Source organism: Elephantulus edwardii, unplaced genomic scaffold (genome assembly GCF_000299155.1).
Source record: "Elephantulus edwardii isolate Elephantulus edwardi_28Jun2011 unplaced genomic scaffold, EleEdw1.0 scaffold00168, whole genome shotgun sequence".
NCBI classification, from domain to species: Eukaryota; Metazoa; Chordata; class Mammalia; order Macroscelidea; family Macroscelididae; genus Elephantulus; species Elephantulus edwardii.
In genome coordinates this window covers 6,764,747-6,776,436 of record NW_006399918.1, presented here as the reverse complement: position 1 = coordinate 6,776,436, position 11,690 = coordinate 6,764,747, and the positions used below count along the sequence as shown (strand labels likewise).

Genomic DNA, 11,690 nt, shown 5'->3' with positions numbered 1-11,690 from the left:
TCTGATGCCTGTCAGGTTTGGTCTTAGTGTCAGGGATTAGGAGTTTCAGGCCTAGGACTCACTGTATGTTTGTAGAGCCAGACGGGGTCAAGGCTCCCCTGGGAGGTTGTAGAATGTCCAGAATCCCATTACTTTCCATTTGAGGTATCCTGATTCAGGGGAGGAAAAAAGAATAATTATGAACTAAATGTGAGAAGAAGAGAAATGATAATCTAGCCAGTGACCTTGTGCATTTTGTTTCCACTTAGAGGACAATGGCGAGGACATTAGAGGAAATTAGAGGACATCCTGCTGTTCCTCTCAGTGTCCGTCAGAGGCTGCAGTGCAGGTAAGTAACTCACCTCTCTTCAGGAGTTCAGTAGTATGGAGTGAATAGTGTCTGGCAGTGTTGCTATGCATTTTTTGATTAGGGGAGGCATCACTGAGATGCACAGAGACCATACTTGATAGTAGACATAAGATACTGGGTGCTGACTTCTAGCTTTTCTTGGGATTTATCCTTATGCAGTCATGATGTTGGCTGGGTGTGCGCTAGGATCTCTGTCATGTGCCTCTGTGTGTCTGTGAGGAGCCTCAGGGATGTAAAGTAAACACTATATCCCATTACAGACTGTCCTGCTCCTCTGGCCTTGACCTTGGGTTCTTCAAGGGGAGCTCTGTATTCAGTGATGCATCCAAGGAACACCATTTACTTGTCCTCAGTCTTACAATTTCTTTCCTCAAAATAAGCATAGCATGACAGTTTTCATTTTTACTGGATTATAATATTTATGTTGACAGTGAATGGGGTTGATAGAAAGAGAATTGATGCCTTTGAGCTGTGGTGCTGGAGAAGAGTGTTGAATATACCATGGACTGCTAGGAGAACAAACAGGTTTGTCGTGGAGAGGGTGAAGCCAGAATGTTCCCTGGAGTCAAGGATTCTGAAGCTTCATCTGACATACTTTGGGCATGTTGCAAGGATGGACTGGTCCTTGGAGAGGAACATCATGTTTGGCAGAGTGGAGGGGCAGCGAAGGAGAGGAAAACCCCGACGAGAGGGATGGATTCTGTGAGTGGAGTGGTGGGAATGAGTGTGTTTGAGATGGCTAGGTTGGCACAGGATAGAAAGGCCTTTAGAGCTCTTGCACATAGGGTCGCTATGAGTTGCAAACAACTTGTTGATGACACATAACAACAACAACAGCATTTATGTTAATAAATTAATTAAAAACATATTAAATATATCCTCTCATTTGCTTTCCAGGGCTTTGAAATGCTTCTTAGCAACATCTCAAAGAAAAGGGGGATTAGAGATGTTAAATGTCTGCCCAAGTGTGCTCTGTCATTATGGGTTGTTTTAGATTTTACTTTGAGCCTTAAAAAAAAAGCGTATCTGTTGCAGACCGAGGGTCCCAAAGAATGAAATAATTTTATAATTATTAATAACGAGACAAACAGCCAGGAATGAGATAGAGCAGAGAGCATAAAACAGGGGGTCAGCAGTGCTCGACTGAAGACCCCAAGCCAAGCTTCTCTGTGTCTTTATTGAAAATTATCAGGAAGTAAATCACAAAGAGAATTCAATGCAAATGAATTTTAGAAAAGCTCTTTCTATTGAAAACCTTCTGCTTGACTCAGGAAGGAGGGGTTCACAAATGCAAGAATTTGCTTTAGCCTTAACTATTAACCTTGATGCCTCAGGGTGAACTCTAGCTCAGGAAGTAACACTCCCTCTGTAGGGGGCCCCTTGCTGTCTCCTGTCTTGCAGGGAACAAACAGCTCATTTTCTAGGATCTGCCACAAGAGAAATCCTAAGTTATAAATCTGTAATTCCTTCAATTCCTGAACAAGGGTTTTCATATAATATTTGGTATAAAGTTTGGCTTCCCATACTTATCTTTAAAAAGAAGCATACCTTCCCCTGCCCTCCACTCATCCAGAATTACGGAATAATCTCGAAACTTTTAGATTAATAAGCAAGCCCCTTCATCTCTAGCCTTGATTAATCTTTCACTTTTGGCTTTCATTACTCCCTGTATTACAATAGGTACCCTGGCCACAGTAAGTGACTGACTTGTAATTTTTCAGCAGGCTGGACCGTGCTACATTATCTTCATGCTGTTAATCCTACTCTCTCCCCACCTCTCCCTGGAACATTCTCTTCCTTTCCATCTGTTTTATGGCTAACTCCTTTTCAATTGCTTCAAAGACTTGCAAAAGTTAGACAATTAATAAAGAAGATAAAAAAAGAATTGATGCCTTTGAACTGTGGTGTTGGTGAAGAGTGTTGAATAGCCCCTGGACTGCTAAAAGAACAATCAAATCTGTCTTAGATGACTAGAAGTCAGGTGTTCCTTGGAGGCAAGGATGATGAGTCATTGTCTTCCGTTCATTGACCATGCTATTAGGAGAGGCCTTTCCTCAGCAAAGGGCATCATACTTGGAAAGGAGAGAGGGTGAGTGAAAGAGGAGATGAGATGGACTGACAAAGTGATTGTAACAATGCAACTTAAGCACAATGGAGATTGTGAGGATGGTGTAAGATTGTGCATATTTTCGATTTTGTTGTACACAGGCCAGCTATGAATAGGAGTTGATTCGATGCCACCTAACAACAATGGCAGTAATAACAATTCATTGTATCAGAATAAATTCCTAAACTACATTTCTGCCTCCTTGTCAAAAAGTTCACTTTATCTGGACCCACAACGGGATCTCTCTATTTTCAGTGACCTATTTTGTGTTCCTTCCCTCTTGAATGCACTCTCTTAAGGAAATTGGTCATATTTTCTTTCAATACTCATTGTTCCATGGAACACATACTCAAAACCCAAGCCTATTGCTGTGGATTCTAACTCATAGTGAACCTATAAGACAGTAGAAATACACTTTAGGCTTCCCCAGTCTGTAAATATTTAAGGAAGCAGACTCCTCATTCTTTTCCTTTGGACTCACTGACAGATGCAAGCCACAGCCTTTTGGTTGACATCCTAGGTTTAATCATTTGGTTATCATGTCTAGGTTCAATCCATTTGGTTAGCATGCCTAGTTTTATCCATTGCATCACCTGTGGTGCACATAATAGATACTTAATTAAAATTAGCTGAAAATTTAGGTGGGAAGCCTATCCTATATATTGGGTTAGCTGAGAGAATTCTTGGCTTCTTGAGGTCTGACATTCTAAGCGGTGAGGGAGTGCTGCAGTGGGCAGGATCTGGTGAAGAAGAAAGATGTTGTCAGCAGCTACAGACTATTAATGAGAAATATTATTCCACCCTCTAGCAGCAGTGACCCATCCTAAGATGTTCCTGAAGGAAAATGTCTGTGATTCTTCCCTCCATTCAATGCCTAGAAGCTGCAAAGAAATCAAAGACAGTTGCCATGCAGCAACTGGTGAGTAAAAAAACAATCTCAGCATTCTCCCCTGGAAACCACTTTTCAGCTAAATAGAAGCCAGTCATGGAAATCTGGAGGTACATAGCCAGAACTACTGTCTATCTGACTGTGGCTGCTAATTTCAATGGAGATTCTGAGGCTTTCATGTCCTACCTCAGTCACATTGGATGTGATCTTTTCAACCAAGGAGAATGCAGCGTTCCTGGCAGTGGGGAGGGTGTTATTAAGAACTGTAAAGGGTCTGAGATGTTATTCTACTTGTCAAAGAACAGTTAGTTAGCCTGTAACAATTTTATGCATGCTGACAGAAAATTGAGACCAGCATTTCCTATCCTGGAATTCCGAGTCCCACTTTTTACTGCACAGGGAAAAGAAGGCCAGATGCGTCTGTATAGGTAATAGAGCTTTTAAGTAGAGTGATATGTTTGGCCAGCCTGGAAACAAAAATATTTTAAAAATACAAGCATTTTATTACTTAAAAAGACAGCAAAGTCGAGACCCAGTAAAATATCAGCTTCTCATTTTTTTTTTCTCACAGGAAGACCAGAAACAAATAGGACAAATGAAAATGCAACAAAAGAGGCGTTGGATGGTTTTTGTTGCCTTAGCAACAAAACAAAGCCAGGCAGTTTTAGAGGGTACAATTGTACCCTAAATTGGAGTCTTAGCTCGGGACTCATCTGAACCTGAGAGGTGATGAGGACCTGTCTAATGACAGCTGCACTGGAAGACAGGGTAGTGGATGATAAATCACCTTGGATCAGCTCACCGTAAGATTCCTGTACCCCCCACATTAGGGAGGATCACAGGCATTTTGTGAAAGTTTAGGTCAACTGTAGCTAAATCTTGACTATTGGTCTATGCACACAAGCAAGGTAGGTTACAAGTGTGTACAGTGCAGGCTTTTTGCAGGTCTGTGGTTGAGGCAAGAAACTCTGAGCTCTGACTCTGTTAGAAAGAGCAATAACTGTATCTATCTGTCCTCTGCTCTGAGTGTAGAGAAGTTTCCAGCTACACAATGGAGACTAGAGATGTGGGTGGTTGGTGATTTCTATCCTCTCCTGGACAGAACGCTCTATTATTCAGAGGGAGACACGATCTTTACCTTCTAAGGATGTTTAGTAAATAGAATCTACAAGACTATGTTGAACAAAGGCAGTCAGTACCTCTTCTCTTAGATGAACAGAAATGATGGAAACCCAAAGAGACTGATCTTCCAAAAGGACACACTCTTTGTTTCCCAGTTTTTTTGATTATGGGGTCTGAGATGGGTCATGTGCTCTCAGACAGGAAAGTTTTGGTGGTCTCTCCACAGATGGCCTGTATTACCTGCGCACGGAGAATGGTGTCGTCTACCAGACCTTCTGTGACATGACCTCGGGGGGTGGTGGTTGGACCCTGGTGGCCAGTGTGCATGAGAACAGTGTACAAGGGAAGTGCACAGTGGGAGATCGCTGGTCCAGTCAGCAGGGCAACAGAGCAGACTACCCAGAAGGGGAGGGCAACTGGGCCAATTACAACACCTTTGGTTCTGCAGAGGGAGCCACGAGCGACGACTACAAGGTTTGTGCCACTCACCACTCCTTTGGGAAATAATGACAGGACAGGCTTTGCTGTGGTACCGCAAGTAGAAGGGAAGACTGGGAGATTGGGATGTGAAGCTTGGGCTGGAGAGAAAGAAAGAAAGAAAAAAAATCTTCAATCCTAATTTCTTCCAAACAGCCTTTTAGATTTGGGGGGTGGTGGAGGGGTATTTCCACGTGCTGGAAGCAGGTGTCTGAGCACTGCTATTATGTGGTAGTGGATCCCTGTGCTCTCAGAGCATCTGGAGACTTCACGTGTGCTGAGTTTCTTGTTTCCTGTGACCTCCTGGTTGGTCAATGTCTGTTGTTCTCCAGAACCCTGGTTACTATGACATCCAGGCACGGGACCTGGGCATCTGGCATGTGCCCAACAAGACCCCACTGCATGAATGGAGGAACAGCTCCCTCCTGAGGTACCACACATACAGTAGCTTCTTCTCCAGTCTGGGCCACAACCTATTTGGCCTCTACCAGGTACATAGGCTTCTGGGTCGGGGATGATGGTTTGGTGAGAAGTGTTTTGGTTGTGGAGTGAATCCGTTTTCTGCTGTTCAGCATCATTATCTGTTTCTCCTGTCTCTGGTTCATTGTTAGCTGGTGTCCCACCTCTTTTTTGAGGAAGTCTTAGCCAGTCCTATGAAGGAGGAGAATAGGGGAGAGAATGGGACAACAAGGGCCTAGCTGTTGCTCAAAAACACTACCTAGGGAAAAAGAGACACCTTGTTAAGACCAGTTGCTGAATAATGACAGCTACCTTGAAGAAAGCCACCTCACCTTCATATCTAATATGGCAGCATTTCTGCTCTTCTCATATTACCTCCCATCTGGGTCTTTGCAGAAATACCCAGTGAAATATGGAATAGGGAAATGTTGGACTGACAATGGCCCTGCAGTTCCTGTGGCCTATGACTTTGGTGATCCTCAGAAAACAGCATCTTATTACTCACCATACGGTCAGGGTGAGTATTTGCTCCCTAATCCTAGTCATCAATTGTTCTCTGTAACTTTAAAATAAGCCAACTTATTTCTTAGCAACTTGTCTTTTTTTTAAAAAAATCTTTTAACCATAGAAATTTAGGATGTTAAAATTATATCATACCCTTTATACAGTTTGGGAGATTGAACACTGAGAAATTAGGAACTTGCTAAGGACAGTATGGGGTGTAAGAAACAAAGCTAAGATATAAACTCTAGCACTGACCTCAGTTTATGCTATTAACCATTATGTATAACTTCCTATAGTAGTTAAAAAGGGGGTGTAGGCTAATGTACACAGGAAAACAAATAGCAAAGTGATGAGGAAAAATATTCATTTGGAGAGATAGCTATTTTTGAAAAAAATAAATTGCTCAGTGAAGCCAGTCACAGAAGTTGCTATTTCAATAGCAATTGATTATACGGATTTTAGTGGATGAGACATGTATAAACAAAACATATGGACATATTTGGTTTTTATTTATTCTTGCTGTATTTTTTTCTTTTTATCTCTTAAATAGAATTTTTATTTTATACTGGTTTGCTTATAAAATTCATATACATTTATTTTAGACTGGTTCTTCCCCATTTCCTTTAGCTTTCCCATTACCCATCAAATTGTACAACCCTATAATTACCCTCCCAGCCAATCCTCACTCCTCTGCTCCTACCCTCCCCACCTTGGATCTTCATACACGTTTTACTAGTTATCTTTCTATTTATACAACAATCTTATAACATATTTGTCCTTATGGGACTGAGTTAGTTTACTTAGCATAATGCTCTCCAGTCCCTCTCAAGTTAGGTAGTAGTTTTCAAAATCATTGCTCCTGTGTGCTGTGTAGTATTCCATATTGTGAATGTACCATAATTTCTCAATCCATTAGATTGCGGTTGAACATTTGGGTGTTTCCATGTTTTTGCAATGGTGACAAACTGCTATGAATATTGGTGTACAAATCTCATTTTTTGTCTCAGTTCTAATTTTTTTGATAGTCTTGCTATACTTCTGGAGGTATTTTGGATAAACTGTTTGCAGAGCTTATTTTATCCCTTGAAGACTTAACATGACAAGGATTATCTTCACCCTCTGGAGATGGGTAGAGCCTCCTACCTAGCCATGTCCACCAGGTTCTGGCCACAGATGAGCTGCGCTCCACCCCATAGTGCAGGATTGTATCCTGAGTTTTAGAATTCCTGGGCTTGTCAAAAGAAAATGGTTTCTAGCTCCTCCTTTGTAAACAATAGTCCTTTCTCTGTCTCTTCTTTTCTAGGTGAATTTGTTGCAGGATTTGTCCAGTTCAGGGTGTTTAATAATGAGAGAGCCGCTAATGCCCTGTGTGCTGGAATGAGAGTTACTGGCTGCAACACTGAGTTTGTGAGTCTTTAGGGAGAGCAAGGGCCTGTGGGCGCACCCACATGCATACACGTCTGGGTAGGGTATGTTGATATGGCTTTTATGTCTGGTCTTTTTAGTCTGTTAATGAAGTCTTTTGGATATGCTTTATGTTTAGGAAGTCTAATTTACTGATGTTTCATTGATAGTTACTTTGGAATGACTGGATGCTATCAAGGAACTCAATTAAGATAGTGGGACAAGATGAGGAAGAGGCATATGAGGTCATTAAGAGATCATTTTGTTTTGCTTAGGTGGAATTTAAGTTACATTTGAGACATAGGGGGAGACATGCAGGGAGATGTAAAATATGGAGGACTCAGTTTAAGAAAATCTAAGCTAGAAGCAGAAATTTGGAAGTCATCACTATTCTGTTAATAGGTAAAGTAATGAGAGAAAATGAGCCGTAACAGAGAGAAAGAGGCGTGGGTGGGCATTAAAGAATAACTTTCAAAGGATGGGCAGAGGAGGAAAGGCTAGCAAAGGGTGAGTGCTAAATAAGGTAGAAATAAGCCAGGAGAGGGAGTTTATAATTCATTGAAAAGGAGACTCTTAGGAGAGCGATGGGACAACATCAGAGAAGGATGTGGCAAAACCAAATAGGAAGGGAATCCAAGAGCCAGGAGATGTGATCATGAAGAGTTTGTTGGTTTCATTTAATTATATCTCTTCCTTGTCTTGTTTCCCAGCACTGTATTGGAGGAGGAGGATACTTCCCAGAGGGCAATCCGTTGCAGTGTGGGGATTTCTCAGCCTTTGATTGGAATGGATTTGGAACCCACATAGGCTACAGCTCCAGCCGGGAGATAACGGAGGCAGCTGTGCTCCTGTTCTATAGATGAGAAGTCTGTGGTGTGGGAGCACAACCAACTCTCATTCCCAGACACAAGGAGTTATAAAACCTGGAATGTTAACATGCAAGAATGAGAGGATAATAAATTGCACTAATTCTGGGTTTCCTTGAATTATTTTTACAATTTGACCTAAACTCTGAGGGTTATTTTAAAAGACTACCAATTGATATGCTTGGAGAAGTAGAGGGTCTGTGAAAGAAAGGAAAATCTTCTATGCGGTAGATGGTTGACACAGTGATTGCAACAATAGGCTTGAGGAGGACAGAGATTGTGAGGATGATACAACATAGATCAAGGTTTGTTCTATTGTTCATAGAGTTCCTCTGAGTTCTAGTGGACTGGACGGTGCCTTACAACAGCACAGCTACCTACTCTTCTGGTGAATTTTAGTTCAGAGATTCTGGATTTGGAATTTCAAGTCTTAAATATCCAAGAACATTATTAGTACAGCCCTCTTTCCAGGATACCAGAAGTTAGAGTTGAGGAGAAGATTTCATGCTAATTCCACCCCACTCATTCTTATTGTCTATTCAAATACAGCTCTTGATATACACATCTTAAGCATAAGGGATAGACTTTAGAGTGGTTCATCTTCAGAGTAGAGAGAATAAAAACTGGGGTAAAGAATCATGAGTTAATCCAAAGAAAACACAAACTATTAGCTGAGATAGCAAGCCAAGGGGCCCTAGAATGTGTGCCAAAGGAAAAGGGGGAAGAGGAAAAAAGGACAGTAAAAGAAGAGATAATATTTAGGCACTGTCTAGGAAAGAATGCTTACCCTGTAGAATCAGCCAGTAAAGAAGTGGGTGAGGGACTCATGAACTAATGAGAGAAAAAACTCTTATCAGGCTGTGGAAAGTATACTGGCCTGTTTCTTTGTCATTGTGCTGGCAAAACTGGACTTCTACCTGCAGAAAGCTGAAGTAGGATCAACATTTCATACTATACACAAAAATCAGCTTAAGGTAGATCAGAGACTTAGGAGTAAAGCCTCCAACCATACAGATTATAAGAGTCAAAATGGGACCAAACTTAGAAGGCCTGGCCTATGGTATAAATGTTGTTGTTGGAACCTCTGGTGGATTTTCATAGGCAGTTAATTGCAGGAGAGAAGATTGTCCATCCTTCTCCTACCATGCAGCTGGTGGATTAGAACTGCATGCCTCTGGGAATTCAACACACCTTCTTGCCACTAGGCCACCAGTGCTCCCTGTAAATAGGCTGGCAAATATTTTGGGAAATGCACAACCAGAGAGGATCACATTGATAAATGGGACCTAATAAAAATTAAGTCTCTGTGTGCACAAAAAGCTTTCTCCAATAGGGTGAAAAGAAAAATATATTGACTTGGAAAAACATCTGGTAATAACATCTCAGACCAAGGTCTCATAAAAAAAAAGTTTACAGACTACTACAGGGCCTCCACAAGAAAAAGAATGATAATCCAATTACAAAATGGGCATAAGACATAGAAAAACTTTTCACAGAAGACAATAATTAGATGGCCAACATACATGTCAAGAAATGTTCAAAATCACTTGCAACAAGAGAAGTGCAAATCAAAACCACAATGAGTTATCATCTCACTCCAGCAGCAGTGGCAAAGTTTAGTAGGACAGTAGGACAGCATGCAATAAATGTTGGAGAGGATGGAGAGAGATTGGAACTCTCATACACTGTTGTTGGTAGGGTAAAATGGTATAACTACTCTGGAAGACAATTTGACAAGTCCTTAAAAAAGCTGAACATAGACATTCCATATGACCCATATATTACAGCACTAAGAATATACCCCGAAGAAAATATAACAGAGACACAAGTGGAGATTTGTAACTGATCTTCATAGCAGTGTTATTCACAATAGCAAGAACATAGAAACAGCCCAAATACCCATCATTAAATAAATGGATTGAGAAATTGTGGTACGTTCACATGATGGAACACCATGCAGAACTTAGGACCAGTGATTTGAAAAAATATTGTATAAATGGGAGCAACTAGACAGCATTATGCTGCATGGTCTGACTCAGTCTCATAAGAACAAATAGTGCATAAGACCATTATTGTAAAAATAGAAGAGTAACAGTAGGATGTGTATAAATATCCAAAGAGGGAAGGGAAGGGGTTTTGGGAGCCCAGGGTAGGGAGAAGGGGAAATCATGGGGTCTCAGGGTTTGGTAGGTGGAGGGAAGGGGTGAAGGAATTAGGAAAGATAGAGTGGGAATCAGAAAGGACAGAGGAATAGCAGGTGTAGATCAATGATGATTAATTTTATATGACACAAAGTATAGGGATGATCATATGAAAATCAATGTGAATGAAAGAATGTGTGAAATGCAATATATATGAATGGAAAACAATGTATATGAATTTTGCATGCAAATAAACATAAAATAAAAAGAAATTAAAACAAAACAAATGAATGTTTGAGCAATTGTGGTATATTCCAAAATGGAATATTATACAGCATTGAGGAGTAACTATTTCAAAAAAATAGTATATAACATGGGAGCGGCTGGAAAAGCATTGTTCTGAGTGAACTAACTCAATCTCATAAGAACAAGTACTCCACAAGACTGTTACTACAAAATTAGAAGTATAAGTATTAAGATGTGTAAAAAATCCAAAATGGGAAGGCGAAGGGGGCAGGAGGTGGAGCAGGGGTAAGGTGAGACATTACTAGGATGACAGAGTTGCTGGGGAGGGAAGAAATTAAGAACGATCCACTGGGGACCTGAAAAGATGGGGTAATAAGTAGACAAAGATCAATGGTGATTGTTGTTGTTATTAGGTGGTCTTGAGTGGAGTATGATTCATAGTGACCCTATGAACAGTGGTTCTGAACTCTGTCCTATTCTGTGTGCGTTTTTCACACTTCTTGACACACGGGAGCCGATGGAGGCAGTCACTGTACCAACACACCTGTTTGAGGGTCTTCCTGTCCCTTGCCAACCCTCCAGCCTTCCAACATCTCAATGAGAAAAAGACAAAATTAAATTATAGATTGAACAGAGGACACAAATAGGTACTTCTCTAAAGAAGAAAGTTGAGAATAGAAATATTACTAGGTATATATCCCAAAGAAATGAGTTGCAACACATATTGACATATTCACACTCATGGTTATTGTGGCATTACTTACAACAGCAAAGAGAGAAACAACCTTAGTGTCCATCAACAGATGATTGGTTAAAAAAATTGTGCTACACTCACACAATATAAGTATTGCTTACCATTGGAAAACTATCAAGAATCTATGAAATGCTACACAACATTGATAAAAGTAGAAAAAATTATGCTGAGTGACATAAGTCAGTCACAAAAGGACAATTATGGTGAAAGAGTAATGATATAACAAAGTTAAGGAAAAGTTTACACACAGAATCAATCTTGTATAATTACCAGGCTTGAGAAAGGAGGAAGATGTATAAAACATTTAATACATATGCACCAAATGAAAGAACTGCAAAATACTTAAAACAAATATTAACAAAACTGAAAAAA

General features: G+C 40.5%; 1 protein-coding gene across 1 annotated transcript; it reads left to right on the top strand.

The window, feature by feature from the left end:
* The first annotated feature begins 254 nt into the window (after nucleotides 1-254).
* LOC102845489 (intelectin-1-like) lies at nucleotides 255-8,174 on the top strand. Its single transcript, XM_006895543.1, has 8 exons — nucleotides 255-328; nucleotides 2,030-2,043; nucleotides 3,265-3,375; nucleotides 4,694-4,941; nucleotides 5,277-5,435; nucleotides 5,800-5,920; nucleotides 7,211-7,314; nucleotides 8,022-8,174. The coding sequence occupies exons 1-8, from the start codon at nucleotides 255-257 to the stop codon at nucleotides 8,172-8,174; spliced, it is 984 nt and encodes a 327-aa protein (XP_006895605.1).
* The last annotated feature ends 3,516 nt before the right edge of the window (nucleotides 8,175-11,690 follow it).